The following is a 20,109-nucleotide window of genomic DNA, read 5'->3' on the forward strand; positions in this document are numbered from 1 at the left end:
CTCTGTGTCTGCATACTGGTTACTAGGAACATGTAGGCATGCCACGGGTGACAACAGACAATAGTCTTGCCATCATCAAGAAAGATTGCTGGGGAACTTGCTGACTCATCGTTATCACCTAATACAAAGATAAACATTGGAATCCCTCACAAACAGAGAAACCAACAAAAACATTGCAATCCTCCCATTCCTTCTTTGCTGTCTGCTTGAGTTACGGATCTGTGAGTTAGCTGCGAAAATACTAATTTTGCTTCGTAACTGCATCTCATCAGAAGGCATATAAGAGACATTTGTCCTCAAATTCGCAGTCCAGAGCAGGGACTGAACTACTGAAGTGAGTGCGAGTCAGAACAGTGGAGAGCAGGAGACGCAACTGAATGAAAGCATCGATTCCGGAAACTAATAAATCAGTTCATCCAAGAACCGGATTGAGGCGAGGCCCACCGAACATCAGCAAATTACTACTAGTGAAGAACAGATGAGATGATATCTACAGACCCTGCACGGCCCGTGGATCGCCCACTGGATGTGCGCTCTGTGGCAGTAGCAGCTACATACTCGCGAGCACGACACCTAAACCCCACATGATCATGATTATTCAACACGAGAATCGAACTGAGACTGAAATTAAACTAGTAAAGGGACTTGTTGGTTCTTGCTGGCGATGAGGCAATCAACGGGGCCGGGCAGGCGGGCGGGCCCAGTCGGCGAGGCCTACTCGTTGTCGTCGTCGTCCTTCTTGGCGGCGGCGCCTCCCTTGCCTGCTGCGCGGCCGCCGTTGCTGTTGGCGTTCTTGGAGGAGATGAGGCCGAGGTCCTCGTCGGCGTAGCCGTCGGCGCCCTCCCAGGTGAACTTGCCGCCGCGGCCGCCCTTCTTGGGGTCGCCGCTCATCCCGGTGGCCGACTTGCGGTCGCTGCGGTAGTCCGCGGGCGCCTTGTGCGGGTTCCGGCTCTTCTTGCCGCCGTCCATCGCCGCTTTTGCTGCTGGCTGCTGCTGCTGCGACGAGAGGATGAAGATGGGATGGGATTGCAAATGGAAACTGGATGGAGCGCTGCTTGTTTTGGGGATCGGGTTTTGGGAGAGCTTTATTTATAGACGGAGAAAGCAGGAGGAGGGAGGGCATAAGGGAGATGATTGATTGATGAGAAAATTTCTTATTTGACCCCGGTTTAAAGTTGTCTTTCTTTCTTAGCCCTGAAACAAAATTTCTTACTTATTTGACCTCATTTGAAGTTTCGTTTTTTAATCTGGCCTTACCGTCATCTCCCGCCTCTAACACCGTTAAGTGGCACATGAAAAGACCAAACTGCCCCTGAGACATTATGAGAAATCAAAGGTCACCTCTGAGACATTATGAGAAACCAAAGGTCACCAAGGCAGTATAACAACATAATTTTGAGCACTTTGAATTTAATTTTCATAACACAAATTTTTATGTTATGAAAATTAGATTCAAAGTGCCCAAAATTATGTTGTAATGCTGGCTAGGTGACCTTTGGTTTCTCATAATGTCTCAGGGGCAGTTTGGTCATTTCATGTGCCACTTAACGGTGTTAGAGGCGGGAGATGACGGTAAGGCCAGATTGAAAAACAAAACTTCCAATAAGACCAAATAGGTAAGAAATTTTGTTTTAGGGCAAAAAAAAAAGAAAGACAACTTTAAATAAGGCCAAATAAAAAATTGCCCGGGATTTTGCCGTTTGCCCGGTCAAGACGCTGCTGATAAACTCACCACCCCAGCAACGTGCAGCAGCAGAAGATAAAATTTGCTGATCTTTTATTTCGTCATCGAAATCAAAGTACGTTGAGAAAAAGTGATAGGAGGAGCTGCTTCCTTTGCCTTTTGATTTTGGCCTGGACGGAGTATCAGTGTATCATCAGTCACGGTGTGCTTTGGATGACTAGATGCTTGGTCTGGTTCAGTTTATTTTTATTTGATTTGATTTGATGTTGCAAGCTCAAGACGGGAGAAGAGCAAGCTGAACAAGAGAAGAAAAGGCTAATTATAATGCCAAACAATCTTACATGTTGAGTTTTAATGGTGTTGCCCCAAACATAAAGAGAGAATTATGTATTTGGCACTGAAACAAATCAGTCTTTCATATTTGACACTTAAAATTTTAAACTTTCTTATCTGGCAAGTTAAAATTTCCTTCCCTATATGGCACTACCGTCGTCAGTTTTTTTGTTAGTGTGACCAACATACCATCTGTTACTCACGCATCACATTTCTCCCTGGACTTCCCGAGCGGTCGAGCGCCCCTATCTCCCATGAGTTTGTGGCCTTCTTCCCCGAAAAAAACAAACCCTAGATTGATGGAAGGAGGAGAGGATGATGGAGCAGAGAACGTTGCGGCCGGTGACGCCCAGCACCAACTGCACGTGTCCTCTGGCGGGGCGACCTCACCCGGCGGAGCCAGGCCATGGCGCGGTCGCGGCGGCGGGGCCGACGCTCTAGCCAGCCCGCGGCGTGGCGGAGGCGGCGCGGCCCCTCCGGCCAGCCAGCAGCATGGCAGAGGCTTGCAATGCTTTTTTTGTGCTAACCCCGGCTACATATCCAAAAGCTTGGGAAGACAAGCAGTGCCCCAACGAAGTCTTTATTGAATACTCCCTCTATCCCTAAATATCCGTCGTTTTTGCTTCTCGAAAAACAACTTTTACTAAATATATATTAAAAATATTAATAGTTATGATACATAATTAGTATCATTGGATAGATATTTAAATTTAGTTTTTTAATAAATATATTTGGAGATAGAAATATTATATGTATTTTCTATAAATCGAGTTAAAGTTATCGGCACGCAAATCGTAACGATAAACATTTAGGGACAGAGGGAGTGATTCGTAGTTTCCGTGGTTGAGCGAGAAATATGAGTACTTGTATACTTCTGATGTTCAATTGTGGAGAACTCTAGATGATTGGCTAGATGTGAGACCAAATGCTCAAACCAGTACTATTCTAAGCATTTATGGAGAAATATCTGTTTGTTGTTGTCTTCATGCCTTGCGATGATCTGACAAGAATATATGACTGACCAAACTGAGATGAGCGAGCTGCTAAACTGCATCAAACAATTTATGACCAAGCTAACTAGATAGGGCAAATCCCTCTCGTGCTAAGCATACCCCAGCGGGACTTGCTCTTGTCTTAGAATTTGAAATTTATTATTTATTTATTTGCAGACTTCGATTATCAAAATTTCATGTTTTAGTTCATAATATATTTGTGATATTTATAATTTTCTTATTTGACAACCTGTCCATTTATTATTTCCCTATTTGACATCGTGTATTTCTGCTATAAAGAAGGGCTTTCATGTCATTTTACCAGCCACTTGACGTCGTTACTAGCCCAAATGGACGACAGTGCTATCTAGGGAAGGAAATTTCAACTTGGTGCCAAATAAGAAAGTTCAATTTTTTAGTACCAAATGTGGAAGACTGATTTGTTTCAGTGCCAAATACATAATTGTCCCAAACATAAATGGTTTGCAATCATAAATGTATTTACTTTTTATAGTAGCCGGTTAGTCGGTACCGTGGGGGTATTAATCCCTATACCCTTACGGCTAAGCTTGGGCTGGCCCGGATCGATAGGTTCGGTCCACCCGAAAGACGACGTGCGGCCCAGTTAACCTGATCGGAGTCCCGCACAAGGAATCAAGCAGGATCCTGGTCGGTTAGAATAGGAATCCTTATCCGGCCACATATGGCAATTATAACTGACTAGGATTAGTTTCCAGATCTGTAACTCTGCCCCCCAGACTATATAAGGTGGGCAGGGGACCCCTATAAAAAACATCTCTCATTGACATACAGCAATACAAATCAGACGCAGGACGTAGGTATTACGCCTTCTCGGCGGCCGAACCTGGATAAAACCTCATGTCTGTTTTGCGTCACCGTCTTGTTTGGGGTTTGCGCATCTGTCTGCCGATAATCTACTACCTTGGGCATACCCCTAGGTAGACTGCCGACCATATTTCATCGACAGTGGCGCGCCAGGTAGGGGGTGTGCGTACTGCTCTCCAAGCAAACAAGATGGTCATCATCTTCGGCTCCATGGCTACGCCCAACGGCCTCACGTTCACCGTTGGCCAGATCACCTGGACCACTGGCTCCGACGACTCCATCGCCATGACCACGGAGGAGGCGTGGATTCAACCTGCGCCGACGACTACTTCACCTGCATCGGCTACGGCTCCGACCACGGTGAACACGGCTCCGACCATGGTGAACACGGCTCCGACCACGACGAATACGGTTCCGACCACGATGGATCTGGCTCCGACCACGGTACATCTGGCTCCGACCATGCCTACAGCCATGCCGACAACCCGTCATCCGCTTCCCCGCTACAGAGGAAGGCAGATCGACAACACTGACCTGCTCGACTCCATCGATCGGGTTGGCATCAAACTCGCTGAAACCCTAGCTCTGGTAAGTACGATTCAAAGCCAACCTAATGAGCAGGTAACAGCTCCCCACGACAGATCTACCCGACCAGCTCGGACCAGTCGTCCTGCGTGACTTGGAACAGATCGCGTGGTCGTATCTACTCCTGAGGGGCGTTTCGCTCGCCGCCAGCCAGCCTTCGCGACGAGTCTCCGACTCTGCGAGTATGAAGTCCCGACGGAAAACCACCAGGTCCAGCCCTATGGCCTGCAAAACACTGCCTCCAGCTACGTGTACAATCTACGACGCCGCTCGGATCCGTGTCCTATATACCGATCTCAGCCGAAGCCATGCAACATCGTCAACATGGTCCGGATTGAAGATTATCAAGAAGGATCCATCCACATGGTCCGAGAGGGCGACTCCAGCTCCTCATCCGGCATTGCATCGAACGCATCTGTCCACACCGAGCTTCAGCGTCACGAAGATGAAGGTGTCAAATACGATCTGGATCTACCAGACCACGCCCCGGGTTTCCCCCAATTTCCGTCTATCCCGCCAAGACGAGGGGATTTGATCTACGTTGTCAGCAATGACGAGCCGCCAGGAGTTGGTGAAATAGAACAAGAAAAGACTGCACGCGAAGCACGCAATATTGACCGGTTTAATCACCGGCAAATCGAAGCTGAAGCAGACCAGGAGGCACGACGCATAAGGGTTCAACCACGTGACCTCAACAATGCTTTCGACAGGGTGGGGGACAAACAAGTCTTCAAGACTCCAAGCGCCAACGTAGCCATCGCCATGGCGACAATGCAGCGGCTGCCCAACACTCCCGAGACCCAAGTAGTCCGTGATGACATACAAGCTTATCTGACGGCTGCTATGGCTCGGACCGCAGAGATGAATCAAGCCCGGGCTCCATCCGTTTCAGTTGAATCAAGCCACAGCCACCAATACTCAAGTCGCTCACAGCCGCTCAACCAACGTGGCTCGCACAACAACGACCCGTCGGACCACCGTCAAGGCAGAAACGGTGGTCATGATGGTGGTCGGGACAAAAACCGCCGCCGGGAGGATAACCGCCACGACGTTCGAGGTGACAACCACCGAGATAACCGCGACAGTCGCTGTGATAACCACGGTCGCAGGGCTAATCCAGATGGCAATCGAGATCGCCGCGATGGCAATAACGATCTCCGCCATTACCTCGGTGGACGTGATCTGCGTGCTCGCATCAACCAGAGAGCCAATGATCGTGCATCCCATGAAAGCTATCGCCGTATGGAGTATGACACCGCCCACGGCCCGCCGGATCTGAAGCACTTCACTCCACACCTTCGCCAAGTCATATGGCCCAAGAATTTCAAGCTCGAGAAACTTTAGAAGTACGACGGCAAGGAAAACCCTGAATTATGGGTCATGCTCTATGAAACTACGTGCCGATCAGCCATGGCTGACGAGCACGTCATGTCTAACTACTTCCCAGTCGCTGTTGGTCATGTAGGTCACCAATGGTTGGTTAGCTTGCCGGCGAACTATTTTGACTCTTGGCAGGAGCTCAAGTAGGCCTTCATCGACAATTTCATCGCTACTTGTGAACAACCCAGCAATAAGTATGATCTGCAATGGATCCGAGATTGGAAAGACAAACCACTGCGCGAGTACGTTCAGCGTTTCTCGGAGATGCGCATCAAGGTCCCATCAATCTCCGACAATGAAGCAATCGAGGCTTTCATCACCGGCCTTCGCTTCCACGACGCCCTAAGAGACAAGCTCCTTCGGAAGAGACCTGAATCAGTTACAGCGCTCTTGGCCACCGCTAAGAAATATGCGGATGCCGACGACGCTAAAAAGATAATCGTTGACGAAGCAGCAAGGGTTCCATGCTCCGACCACCCTCCGCACCGCGACGATTACCGCGGCAATCGTGGTCGGAATGACAATTTTGACCACCGCAACCGGCGCAATGACTCCCGCGACCACCGTGACCAACGTAATCAGTGGCGCAACCACCGTGACGATTACAGGAGCAAGCGTGCTCGGGAAGACGACGGCGAGGTCAATACCGTGAAAAAGGGCGGCGGATGTCATAACTACGAGGACGACTATGCCAAAGCATTGAAGGGGCCCTGCCAGCTCCATCCTAAGTCGAACCACACCATGGAGAATTGCCGCGTCCTCAAGACTATCTACACGTGTCAACAGGCTCCGGATACGTCCGACAAGCCTAATGACGCGGGGGAACAGCGCAACGAGGACAACGACGACAACGATGCAGACCCTCGCCATAAATATGTCAAGCCGACTGATCGCGTGCACACCATCATGAGCGGCAAGGTGTCCATTGAGACCAAACGAGAACGCAAGCTGCTCGCCCGCGCTTGCTTAAACGTGGCAAACACCGACAACCTTCTCACCGATCCGCGGCTTCCTCCGTGGTCTCACCGTGAAATCCACTTTAGTAGGAAGGACCAATGGGCCGCCATACCTGAGCCAGAGCATTTTCCCCTGGTCCTCGATCCTTGTATCAACAAGGTTCAGTTTGATAGGGTACTGATCGACGGTGGCAGCTCCATTGATATACTATTTAAGAACAGCCTGCCCGCCCTGAAAATATCCAAGGCGGACCTGAAGCCGTACAAGGCACAGTTCTGGGGCGTTCTCCCCGGACAGAGCTCTACACCTCTCGGGCAGATCACGCTACCTGTGCAATTCAGGACCCCGGACCACTTCCGCACCGACTACGTCAACTTCGTGGTCGCTGACTTCGACGGCACCTACCATGCTATTCTTGGTCGACCGTCGCTCACCAAGTTCATGGCCATACCTTATTATAGGTATCTGGTGCTCAAGATGCCTACCGAGAAAGGAGTTTTAACCCTCAGGGGCAACGTATACGCAGCTTATACCTAGGAGGACGACAGCTTCAAAATAGCAGAGGCCCACGACCTCTCTATTCGTATGGCCGAGACCATGCTCGACGCTAAAAAGACCTCGGCCGACCACCTGGCGATCCCAGAGCTCGAGGCTCCACGCAAGAACATCAGGTCCAAAGAGCACAAGACGATCCAGCTGGTCGATGGCGATCCCAGCAAAACGGCCCTCATCGGGGCCAACCTAGATCCCAAATAGGAAGACGCGCTCATTAGGTTCTTGAGGAGCAACGTGAAGGTGTTTGCATGGAAGCCTTCCGACATGCCCGGTGTACCTTGGAACTTGATTGAGCACTCCTTAAATGTCAACAGCAAGGCCAAACCAATCAAGCAGAAGCTACGACAGTTCGCTCATGACAAGAAGGAGGCAATTAGGGTAGAAGTTACACGGCTTTTGGCAGCCGGATTTATCAAAGAAGTGTATCATCCGGAATGGTTAGCCAACCCGGTTCTTGTACGCAAAAAGAATAATGAATGGAGAATGTGCGTTGATTACACTAATCTCAACAAACACTGCCCTAAGGACCCCTTCGGCTTACCTCGCATAGACGAGGTCGTAGATTCAACCGCCGGTTGCGAGCTGCTCTCCTTTCTCAATTGTTACTCTGGTTATCATCAGATCGCTCTAAAAAAGGATGATCAGATCAAGACATCTTTCATCACGCCTTTCGGCGCCTACTGCTACACGACTATGTCGTTCGGGCTCAAAAACGCCGGAGCTACCTACCAACACGCTATACAGGCCTGCCTCAACGACGAGATAAGAGACGGCCTCATCGAGGCTTATGTTGATGATGTAGTTGTCAAAACCAAGGAAGTACGTACCCTTGTTGACAATCTGGAATGCACCTTTGCAGCTCTCAATACGTTCCAATGGAAATTAAACCCAAAGAAGTGTATCTTTGGCGTTCCTTCTGGCATACTGCTCGGCAACGTCGTCAGCCACGACGGCATACGCCCTAACCCAGAGAAAGTCAAAGCTGTCTTAGACATGAAGCCCCCAAAAAAGGTGAAAGATGTCCAGAAGCTTACCGGATGCATGGCCGCTCTAAGCCGTTTCATATCAAGACTAGGAGAAAAAGGGCTACCGTTCTTCAAACTGCTCAAAGCATCCGAGAAGTTTGAGTGGTTGGAGGAAGCAGACGCTGCTTTCACACAGCTAAAAGAATACCTCACCTCACCCCCGGTGCTTACTGCTCCCAGAAAAGATGAAACTCTCCTACTTTACATTGCGGCGACCGATCGGGTGGTTTCCACTACAATGGTGGTCGAGCACGACGAGCCGGGCCACGCCTACAAGGTACAGCGGCCAATTTATTTCATTAGTGAGGTACTCAACGAATCCAAGACTAGGTACCCACAGATTCAGAAACTGCTCTATGCCATACTGATAATATCCTGAAAGTTGAGACATTACTTCGACGGATATCATGTGGTGGTCATGACCGAGTATCCTCTAGGGGACATCATTCGCAATAAGGATGCGAACGGACGCATCGTCAAATGGGCAATGGAGCTATGCCCCTTTTCCTTGGAATTTGCAAGCCGTACTACAATCAAGTCTCAGGCACTCATCGATTTCATCGTCGAGTGGACAGACTTAAGCACGCCTGCCTCTCCGGGATCCGACGAATATTGGACGATGTACTTCGACGGTTCTCTCAACATTGACGATGCGGGAGCAGGAGTTCTTTTGTATCACCATCCAAGGAGCAGCTTCGGTACATCCTCAGGATTTGTTTCCTAGCATCTAATAACGCCGCCGAGTATGAAGCATGCCTGCATGGTTTACGCATTGCGGTTGAGCTTGGTGTTAAACGTCTCTATGTCTACGGAGACTCGGCTCTGGTCATCAACCAACTCAACAAGGACTGGGACACGACCAGCAAAAACATGGACGCGTACTGCAAATCGATAAGAAAGCTGGAAGGCAGGTTCTATGGCATCGAGTACATACATGTGGTCCGGGACAAGAACCAGGCAGCAGATGCGCTGTCAAAGTTAGGATCATCCCGAGCCAAAATCCCACATGGTGTATTCATCCAAGACCTGCTCACGCATTCCATCGAAAATGAAGATTCTACGGTCGACAAAACTCCAGATCAGCAATTAGTGGCAGCGGTTCCAGCGCCGAGCACAACTGAGCTGCTTCCGATCACTCATGAGCTGGACTGGAGAACACCTTTCATCAAGTACTTAACAGATGGTAGCGATTATATCGATCGAACAGAAAATGAGCGCCTGATGCGTCGCAGTAAGCAGTATCTGCTCGTCGATGGCAAGTTATGGCGCAAAAACGCTAAGGAGAAAATCTTGATGAAGTGTATAACCCAGGAGGAAGGTGAGCGTCTCTTGGACCAAATCCACTCTGGCTCCTGCGGCAACCATGCGGCCTCAAGAACACTGGTCGGTAAGGCTTTCCGAGCAGGGTTCTATTGGCCGTCAGCAGTAGCCGACGTAGAGAAGCTAGTCCACCGCTGTGAGGGTTGTCAGTTCTTCTCCAAAAGAATCCATGTACCAGCACATGAGATCCAGATGATTCCGGCCTCTTGGCCCTTCGCATGCTAGGGACTCGACATGATCGGGCCTTTCAAACCGGCTCCTAGGAAATTTACATGCGTCTTCGTGCTAATTGATAAATTTTCTAAGTGGATAGAATACATGCCTCTGGTACAGGCATCCTCAGAGAAGGCTGTCATGTTCCTCGACCAGGTCATCCACCATTTCGGCGTGCCCAACAGCATTATTACTGATCTGGGTACTCAGTTCACCGAGAACGCATTTTGGGACTTCTGCGATGAAAGGAGCATAGTTGTAAAATACGTCTCGGTGGCGCACCCTAGAGCTAATGGACAAGTCGAGCGGGCAAACGGCATGATCTTGGACGCATTGAAGAAGAGGATGTACAGAGAAAACGATAAAGCTCCCGGAAGATGGCTTAAGGAGTTACCAGCCGTGGTCTGGGGCCTCCGGACTCAGCCTAGTCGTAACACCAACGTCTCGCCATACTTTATGGTTTATGGCACTGAGGCAGTCCTCCCACTAGATATAGCTTTTAGATCAGCACGGGTAGAGAACTTCGACGAGGGCAAGGTCAATGAAGTACGGGAGCTAGAAGTCAACAGCGCAGAGGAGAAAAGGCTCGATTCTTGTGTACGCATGGCCAAATACCTTGCTGTTTTGCGTAGGTACTACAACAAGAACGTTAAAGAGCGTTTCTTCGTGGTCGGGGACTTAGTCCTGAAGTGGAAGACGAACCAGGCTGGCGTCCACAAACTTGCAACCCCATGGGAGGGACCCTTCATGATCAAGGAGGTCACACGTCCAACGTCTTACAGGTTAGCTCACCTGGATGGCACGGACGTACCAAACTCGTGGTACATCGACAAGCTTAGACGTTTCTATGCTTAACTACTGAGATATGTACTTTACTTGTATTTTCGATTTACTTTAATAAAGCAATTATGATTTCTCCGACCACTCTAATGTGTCACTCCGAATTTTATGGTTATTCTGACTTAGCCAGTACAAGTCGACCACCACTCCTTCTATGGTTTTTGGAGCAGGTCCTGTCTCCGGTTCCTCCGAACACATGCACGGGATCCGCTCTCTACGTTGCGGGTGATCGGCAGGTCCCCCCTGGTTTGACTTGTCCGCGTCCACGTGTGCATAGGTCATAGTACCTCACACTCCGACCACATGCCAACTAGGGCCGCACAAACCCTTCGGGATGATGTGTCGAGCAAAATGGTACAACTAAACAGAACGTTAACACGTTCCCACTTAGTTACACCAACAAAAAATTTCAAGCTTAAATACGTTTTGTATAAAGCAAACAAGCTTATAATGATATACAGTTACGTTATTACAAGCTTGCTTGAAGAGGCTCAAGTTTACAATAACACAACTATGTCCTCCTTCTACAGCTCTAAGCCTATTACATTGGCTGGTCGGGGCGCATGGCATTTGCTGCTCGCTGCCTCTAATACCCTACTCGAGTCTCGGGGACTCTTGCGCTAGTCGAGCTGAAGGGGATGGCCCCGCCGGTGCCTGGCTAGTCGAGACCATAGGCTTCGTTGGTTGGCTTGCAGCTGATGGCATTTCCAGCTGGCTTGTCGACGGCATACCCTGTACAGGTGCTGTCCCACCTCCACATAGGTTAATATCGCCAATTATCTTTGATGACAAGTCCAGCTAGGCCATCCAAAGCTCTTCTGCCTTGTCTGGGTCTATCTCCTTCGGGTACCCAGCCTCCAGGCATTTGAGATCGATCAGGGGGTAGTGAGCACGCACCATGCTTAGCACATGGGCACCCGTGTACTCACTCGCCTCCTTCACAAACTCTTGGAACCATCCCCATGCTTGTTTGCATCTCTTGACCAGTCCGAGCTAGGGCGTCCTTAGCTCTTCCTCTGTGAGCACCGGGTCGATAAGATTGAGGACGGGCACAATGCCAGTTGCCATTTCTTGGCACCGCTTGTTCCACGTGTCCCGCTCCTCGGTGGCCTTGAGGCATCGTGCTCTCCAATCGTCGCGCTCTTTAATCACGGCCTCTAGGTGCCTCTTAGCATTGACTTTCAAAACTGAACACAGTACAAGACATTAAACGTGGTGACACGACAAGGCAAGGTGGGCGATAGAATGAGAAGGGTGATCTAGAATACTTACTTTTTAGGTCATCCTTCATTCTGGTGGTGTGGTCTTGGAGTTCAGACTGGCTGCGTGCCAGTTTCTCGTTGTCCTCCTTCAGGCGACCACATTCTACGGTCACACGGCTATTTTCCCCTTGGAGGCGGGTCACTTCAGCTTCTAAACCTGCATTATAGCTGTTACTGTCAAGAACACAATAACACAAGTCCTGCACTTGCTATGATACGGTGAAAAACTTACTTGTTTTCTCCCGCTCTTTGTTATTGAGCTGGCCGACCAGGTTTTGGTTCTGTGCTTCTCGGTCTGTCCTCTCCTGGTCGACGGCTTCAAGTTGGCGCCGTAAGCATTCCACTTCAGCCGTCAGCTCCTTATTGGTCGCCGTGATTTCTTCAATCTGGTCGAAGCACCTTTTTCGGTATCTTGCAGTTTTCATCAAGTCCTGCATACAGACAAGCTACGTCGGACAGTTCGACTACATAATAGGGTCAAGGACTCAAGCCAAATATACCTAGACTTCTGTCACCAGACGCTTGGCCGCCCATTTGACTCTTAAGGTCTCTTCGACCTCTGGGATTTCTTCATGCATGACCCATTCGTCGTTCCGATAGCGCGACACATATACATGTTGTCGCCTATCTTGGGGACGGCCCAGGACCTTTTCCACTTCTTCCTCTTCAGCCTCCTGTTCGGGAGGCGGCGCTGGTCTGGAGTTTGCATTATCCACGACCAGAAGGGCTTTTCCACGAGCCATCGCGTCGGCAAGAATGTTCTGGGCCACTTCTGGCTGCTGCTCCTCGGCTAGACTCGGCTCCCTTGGCGCCATGGTATCCATCTCAGCAGGGTTTGTGCTCGAAGCACTTCTACTCTGCTCGGCTGTCTTCTCGACCAGCCACTCGGGGACTGGCGTTTGGTCGACCGCCTGCTGAGGTCCAGGCGGAGTTCCTACTATAGGCCCCTCCACGACTGGCTGCTGGGCAGCTTGTCCCGCCGTTGCTGGCAAAGTTGTGCCGCACCCGGCTAGCTGGTCGGGGCTCTCGGTGGATGCCGATCTAATGCATCAGAGACAAGTTCAGACGATAATAGTATCCAATGCAAATTGCAAGCTTACATAAAAAATATATATACTTACAGCTTTGATTTGCGGAATGATATGGCGAAGGAACGTCTCCTCGACCGCCCCTCCTCCGCTTGCTCGGCAGTTTCCACCGGGACTCTTTCCACCTCCGGTACAGGCGTCGGGGTATGATGCTCGATGTTTCCCTCATTTATCCTCTGTGTTGTAGTGGTCGAGGGTGTGACCACTGCTGGCACAGAGGAGCCACCCTGCTCCGTCGACCCCATTTGCCTTCTCCTCTTTCAAGGGACAAGCCGGAAGATGTCCGCATCCTCTGCTTCGTCGTCTGACAGGGGGAAGATGGCTTGGCGTCATTTGCTGGCAGCCAGATGCTTGCCAGCGGCTCTAGTCGATGCGTCGTCCACAGTCTCAAGTACCGCCCAGTGGACGTCGTCGGTCCTGGCGTTGGTCTGGGCGGCTGGGCCGGTAGCTTGCGGCCACTCTACACCGGGGGGAGGCGACACGAACACTGCTGCCCGGTCATGACCATTAAACTGAGACACAAAACGGGGACAAACAGTTATTTTCTTGCTATAACATGACTCTACAATTAAAAGGAGGCATCATTTACCTTTGGGGAAGGTCGAGCCAGCTTGAAGGCGTGCTTGATGGCGTTCAACGTGACATAATTGGGATCGACCAGGTTGAACAGCTCTCCAATCCTGGCCTTGATTTCCATCTTGTCGAGCGGCTCCTTTCTAGTACTCGTTGGATCAGCGCCTCCTTGGTACTCGAAGCCTAGATGAATCCTCTTCTGGCAGGGCTAGATTCTTCGGCTGATGAAGTTGCCGACCACGCTAGGGCCATCAAGCCTTCCCCACGGGATCATCCCGAGCAGTTCGGCGATCTGCTCTAAGTTCTCGGGCTTCTCCAACAAACTATTCTTCTTCTCTGGAATCAGCCCCACGTCGCACAGGGTGATGGTGTTCGGCTCTTCATGGATGTAGAACCACTTCTTGTACCACTCGTCCAGTGAGGTGTTCCAGGGGCAGTGCAAGTATTGAGCCTTCATGCCGTCACACAGGTTTAGGTAGATGCCTCCGGCTATCTTCGAGCCACCACTCCCTTTCTTCCGAAGATAGAACAGGTGGCGAAAGAGGTCGAAGTGGGGCTGGAAGCCGCCATAAGCCTCACAGAGATGGATGAAGGTGGAGATGAGAAGAATCGAGTTGGGATGCAGATTGCAAATCCCAATCTCGTAATACAAACAGAGACCCTGAAGGAAAGGGTGCACTGGAATCCCAAAACCTCGTTTGAAGAAGTCTTCGAAAACCACAATCTCACCTGGTTGTGGATCGGGGAAGCTTTCTCCTTCCGGCGCGCGCCATCCAGCGAGTGCCTTGTTTTGGAGCACCCCCATGGCGACGAGGTCTTCGATGGTCTGCTCGTTGCTCCGCGATTTCCACCACTCCCTCGCCATGATTCCGCCTTTCTTCTGGGCGTCTCTCTTCACCATTAGTCTGTCCTTTCTAAGGGGGTGGATGCGGTGGCGAGGGGGTTTGGCGATGATTATTGGAGGAATAGGGTTTGGCAAGAGGAAGACGAAGGTGGCGGCGACGAATGACAATGGGGAACGGTGTCAGTAACTTGCCAGATCTACATTATAAATAACAAAGAGTTCTGTCGTTTCGTCCGCCCGAGATTCTTGGGAGACATGCGCACGCGCAGCGGACGGTTGTTCACACCACCTCGAGATCTGCGCCAATAAACGCGCCCCTTCGTTTACAGTGTACGCGCCTCTTCGATGATAAAGTGAGAGGGCCCACACTGACGCACCTCCATACAGGTGCCATGCGACAGTTTGCCAGAAAAGAGTAAGATGGCAGAATGACGTGCTATATATGTTTGCTTTTTTGACCAGACGTGTCAGTTTGGACTTGGCATAGTACGGCGACAAATAAATACACCAAATAATAGTACAAGTGGCGCGCGCGATAATGGATTGCCCAGACCACTACTATGCTCGGGGATTGCCTAGACCACTACTATGCTCGGGGACTGACTAGACCACTCCCGTGCTCGGGGACTACTCCGACCACGGTGACTTTTCCGACCATTACCGTACTCAGTAAATGCTATGACCACTGCTGTGCTCGGGGACTTTCCCGACCACTATTCGGGGTTCACTCTCCTTGGCTACATGTGATTTGTACTCACATGCAATTAAGAGACACTTCTTTAGACCTTGCTACAAGGCTCATATTTCGCCTTTCAGCAAGCTCGGGGACTACGTCGGTACGATGCACCTGCCGGTGCATTTTGTTTTGCCTGTATGGCAATTGGATTTTTAACGTCAGTGGAAATTCTTTTTAGACCCTAGCACCACGTGCCTACGTCACCTACTACCAGGCTCGGGGACTAAGTGGGCACACTTCACCTTGCGATGAATGTGTTTGTTTTTTGACCCCCTACGGTTCTGATGTTCAAGGACGCTATGCTTCAAGACCACTTACATTTCTTTTCAGAAATACAAGTGGACACACTTCTCAGGACAAGAAATCTTTTTCTTTTTTCTTAAAGAGCACCATACATTCTTCGGACAACCTACTTCTCTGGTGATGACGGTGGTTGGAGGCATCAAGGGCTCAAGCCTCACTTGTCGGAGAAGGTTAAAATGGCGTGTCGCAGCATAATACATGATGCTCGGGGACTAGCTGTGGGGGTATTAACCCCTATACCCTTACGGCTAAGCTTGGGCTGGCCCGGATCGATAGGTTCGGTCCACCCGAAAGACGACGTGCGGCCCAGTTAACCTGATCGGAGTCCCGCACAAGGAATCAAGCAGGATCCTGGTCGGTTAGAATAGGAATCCTTATCCGGCCACATATGACAATTGTAACTGACTAGGATTAGTTTCTAGATCTGTAACCCTGCCCCCCAGACTATATAAGGCGGGCAGGGGACCCCTCTAAAAAACATCTCTCATTGACATACAGCAATACAAATCAGACGCAGGACGTAGGTATTACGCCTTCTCGGCGGCCGAACCTGGATAAAACCTCGTGTCTGTCTTGCGTCACCGTCTTGTTTGGGGTTTGCACATCTGTCTGCCGATAATCTACTACCTTGGGCATACCCCTAGGTAGACTGCTGACCATATTTCGTCGACAGTACCATGATGTTCCATGTCTCTAACTAGGCGGGCACCGGCACCATATACGGTTTCTAAATAGAAGGAACTTGAGCTTCATAAAGGGGTGTTTAGATTATGCTGCTAAAGTTTAGCTGGCTAATTTTAGTTCTATTTAGTCACTTTTTACCTAAACACTAAAATAAAATGGGACTAAATGAGCATTTAGCCAATTAGTCATAAGGGGCTGCTAAATGGGACTAAAGCCTAGACCGCCTCACATTTTAGTTACTTTACATCTAAACACCCTGACTAAAAGGGACTAAAAGGCCTCTTTTAATTTATTTTAGTCCACCAAACTAAACAGGGGTAGCTAAAGTTTAGCAACTGGTTTAGCTGGCTAAATTTTAGCAGCTTCAATCTAAACAGGCCCTAAGCGAGAATCCTAAGCGAGATCAATGGTGCGCTCAACCACTTGGTTTTCCTTTAATGGGTTACTAATGAAAAAAGGGGTAGCCTCCTAAGCGAGATCAATGGTGCGCTCAACCACTTGGTTTTCCTTTAATGGGTTACTAATGAAAAAAGGGGTAGTCAAAATGAATGAAATCAAAACAAATTTGTTTTTCTCCCTCTCTCCATTTTGCAGTCTTGTGTTGAATTAAAAGAAAGGGGGAAGGGGATCCCTGTTACTTGGGGCTTACGGACGCTGGAGGTCGGCCTTTTGTGGTCGCACTCACAGGTGACAGTCCCTACCACCTTACTTGGGCCTTACGAAGGCTAATACTGATCAGTGTTTTACTTCAAAGCGTGGTGTGATAAGTTTGACTTTGATGCACGGTTCGGTTCAACAATTGGACACATGTTTGCCATTACACGTGGACAAATCTTCTGGCGTCTTAGCATCATCTCGTTGGGTTCGCCGTGTCTTGGTCTTGGTTGGGAGGAAGCAGACGGGAAGGAGGCGCAGACCGGCTCACGGGCTCTCAGGGGCTCCGCGAGGACTGCACGGCGGAATCAGGGAACGGCCGCTGGTACGGAGACAGGTTGGGGGGCGTGGTTTTCTTGGAGGACGGCACGGGGACTGGCTGGGCACCACGGCAGGCGATTGGGAGGGGAGCAGAAAATCACCGGCATGGCATGACACCGGCACATGGCAGGAACACCAAGGACGGGCCGGGCGGATCAAATCAAAACCGAAAATATTTGGTCGCGTCACGTGGGGACGGGGGAGTGTGAGGTGATTGGGTTGGCCGGGTTCCATGATCATTAATCGTCGTGATCGCTTAACTTATAAGCTATATTTTTTCAACCAATAAATCAATCACCCCTTAATAAATGTGCATTGACTTATCCGTCAGTACTTTTAGTCCACAGTATTTCTTTCTCTTACAACATATATTAGTCAACAGTATTTTGAGTCATGACTTATCCGTAAAGCGAAGAGGATAAATGACGTTGCCACGGCCAACCATTTCAGACAGGCAGCCACCCTGCCGTAGTACCCTGTACACGTACTACTCGATTCTCTTTGACACGGACCTGGACCCGCCGGGACCGATTGGATCTTTACTCACTGTATCATCATTACCTTAAAGGTGGTGCTTAATTTGGAAGACATACGATCTTATTTTTAGGCTCTCTTTGGTTTCCAGGAATTTTACGAATCTAGATAAAAGAATATTATAATCCTAGAATTCCATATAAACATACTAGATTCTATTGAATTTTGGTATATAGATACAAAATCCAATGAATGCACTAGATTTTTTATCCAAATTTTTAGAATCCACCAGGATTCAGACGGCACCTTAGTGGTGTTTGCTATAGAGACCAATAATCAATAATCCGCTAAGGAATACTCTATTTATCTAAGACAACCTTGTCCCCTCGAAACAAAAAGGCAAACAAGTTCATCCTTGGACTCCCTGTGCCCTAAGCTTGGGCGTTCGGGTTACCCGATTTTTTCGGACCGGGTAATTCGGGTAATTCAAAATTCGGGTAATAAAAATTGCTACCCGATATTACCCCCGAAAAAACACTATCCGCAAATTCGGGTACCCGATAATTCGGGTTCGGGTTCGGGTATTACCCGATATACCCAAATTTACAGAAAACAACAAACTACACTAAATTTCAGTAGCGATCTATACATAATTTCAGCAGCAATTTGTATAGAATTTCAATAGCAATTTGTAGAGAATAATATATTACAGTCACTCATTCAAATAGAGAGAATTATATTCTAATAAAGTGATAAGTTAAATGATTCAGCTAACAACACATGATGAATACAAAGACAAAACAAATCTTTGGGTAGTTCGGGTAGTTTGGGTACCGGGGGATATTACCCGAATTACCCAAACTAATTTCGGGTAATCAAAATCGCTATCCGAATTTGGGATCGGGTACCTCGGGTTCGGATAATTCGGGTCCGGATTCGGGTAATTCGGGTACGGATAATGGGTATCGGGTATTTTGCCCAGGCTTACTGTGCCCCATAATAGATGACTTTTTAGCTCTGGGCATAGGAATTAAGAGTAAAAAAGTATAGTGCACAAAAAACGAGAAGGAAATATATATAGATAGAGATATATTGGGAAAAAAATAAATGTGCGTTGTGAAGTGAGAATGACAACTAATTTTGGGATAAATTTTGAATGTTCGAAGGTCAAATATTATGGGATAGACAGAGTACGCTTTTCTTTCCTGCTATTGTTGTGCCTGCTCCATGGGGCTTCTCCACATTGGCGGCCATGTAGGGCAGAGCTACTAGGTAGGAGTGTGTCATGCAAACGTGGCCATTTCATGTGGAACAAAGTAGGGCAGCAACAACCATGGAGTGTCGAACCGAGCGAGAGTCATGGATGCGCAAAGTATGGTTGGCTTGGATTAAGGCTGGACGAAAAACTCGAAGCTCGTTAGCTCGCTCGGCTCGTGGCTGGCTCGACTCGGCTCGGCTCGGCTCGTTAAGATAACGAGCCGAGCCGAGCCAAGATTTTAGCTCGTTAGCTATAACGAGTCAACTCGAGCTAGCTCGCGAGCCGCTCGCGAGCTAAACGAGCCAAGCTTTCAGGAAAAAAAGTATCATTTAAGGTAGTTAGATGCATGAATACTATAGTATTTTATTATACTTCTCGTTTGGGCTCGGCTCGTTCTGGCTCGTTATCCCGCCTTAGCTTGGATCCATGAGGAGATTGCTTGGATTAGCACAAGGAAGTTCGAATCGACCGTGAGGCAACGTAGGTTTGGGTGGGTGGTATAAGTCACCACTCGTTATTCAGGTTTGTTTAGCAGGGTTCTAACTCCTCTAGAAACAACTTTAGTTTTGGATCCTTGGAAGAAGCCACAAATCTTGGCTCATCCTCCTTAGTATAAAACGGCTCCAGATCCTTTAAAACTTCACTATTAAAGCTGTTTTCTGCATTTCTATATTGCCATTTGGTACATATCATGCAAGAGTCGCTCGTGAGCTCCAACAACAAGGTTGCTCGCTAAGCAGATTCAAACCGACAACAAAAATGAGAATCTAAATGGTTGCTCCTTATTGATCTCACTACTAAAAATATTCATTTCAATGATGAAAATTTTAATGACGAATCCGAAATCATCATAAAAATCGATTTTTATAACAAATATTTCGGTTTCGTCATAGATCATCAGTGACGATCCTAGAACCCCCCTTATCTATGACAAAATCGGATATCATCACAAAAAAAGTCATAGAACAGCATATGGTTTCATCACAGATTACTCGCGCGACTATTCCTGCTCATCTGTGACGATCTTATTTAGAACTGTGACGATTAGGGCTTCGTCATTGAACTAATTACACATCTGTGATGAACTATATTCGATATGTAACGAATGACACTTCGTCATAAATCTCCACACGGTTCTTTCTCCATCCAATGTGTACATGTGGGACCTACAGTTACTCATCT

General features: G+C 48.8%; 1 protein-coding gene across 1 annotated transcript; it reads right to left on the bottom strand.

Annotated features, from left to right (window-relative positions):
• Positions 1-374: 374 nt before the first annotated feature.
• Positions 375-1,070, bottom strand: LOC136513622 (uncharacterized). Its single transcript, XM_066507594.1, has one exon. It carries the CDS (start codon positions 967-969, stop codon positions 715-717), a length of 255 nt encoding a protein of 84 aa, XP_066363691.1. The 5' UTR covers positions 970-1,070; the 3' UTR covers positions 375-714.
• Between the last annotated feature and the right edge of the window lie 19,039 nt (positions 1,071-20,109).

The sequence above is a fragment of the Miscanthus floridulus genome, chromosome 16, assembly GCF_019320115.1.
Source record: "Miscanthus floridulus cultivar M001 chromosome 16, ASM1932011v1, whole genome shotgun sequence".
In the NCBI taxonomy this organism is placed as follows: Eukaryota; Viridiplantae; Streptophyta; class Magnoliopsida; order Poales; family Poaceae; genus Miscanthus; species Miscanthus floridulus.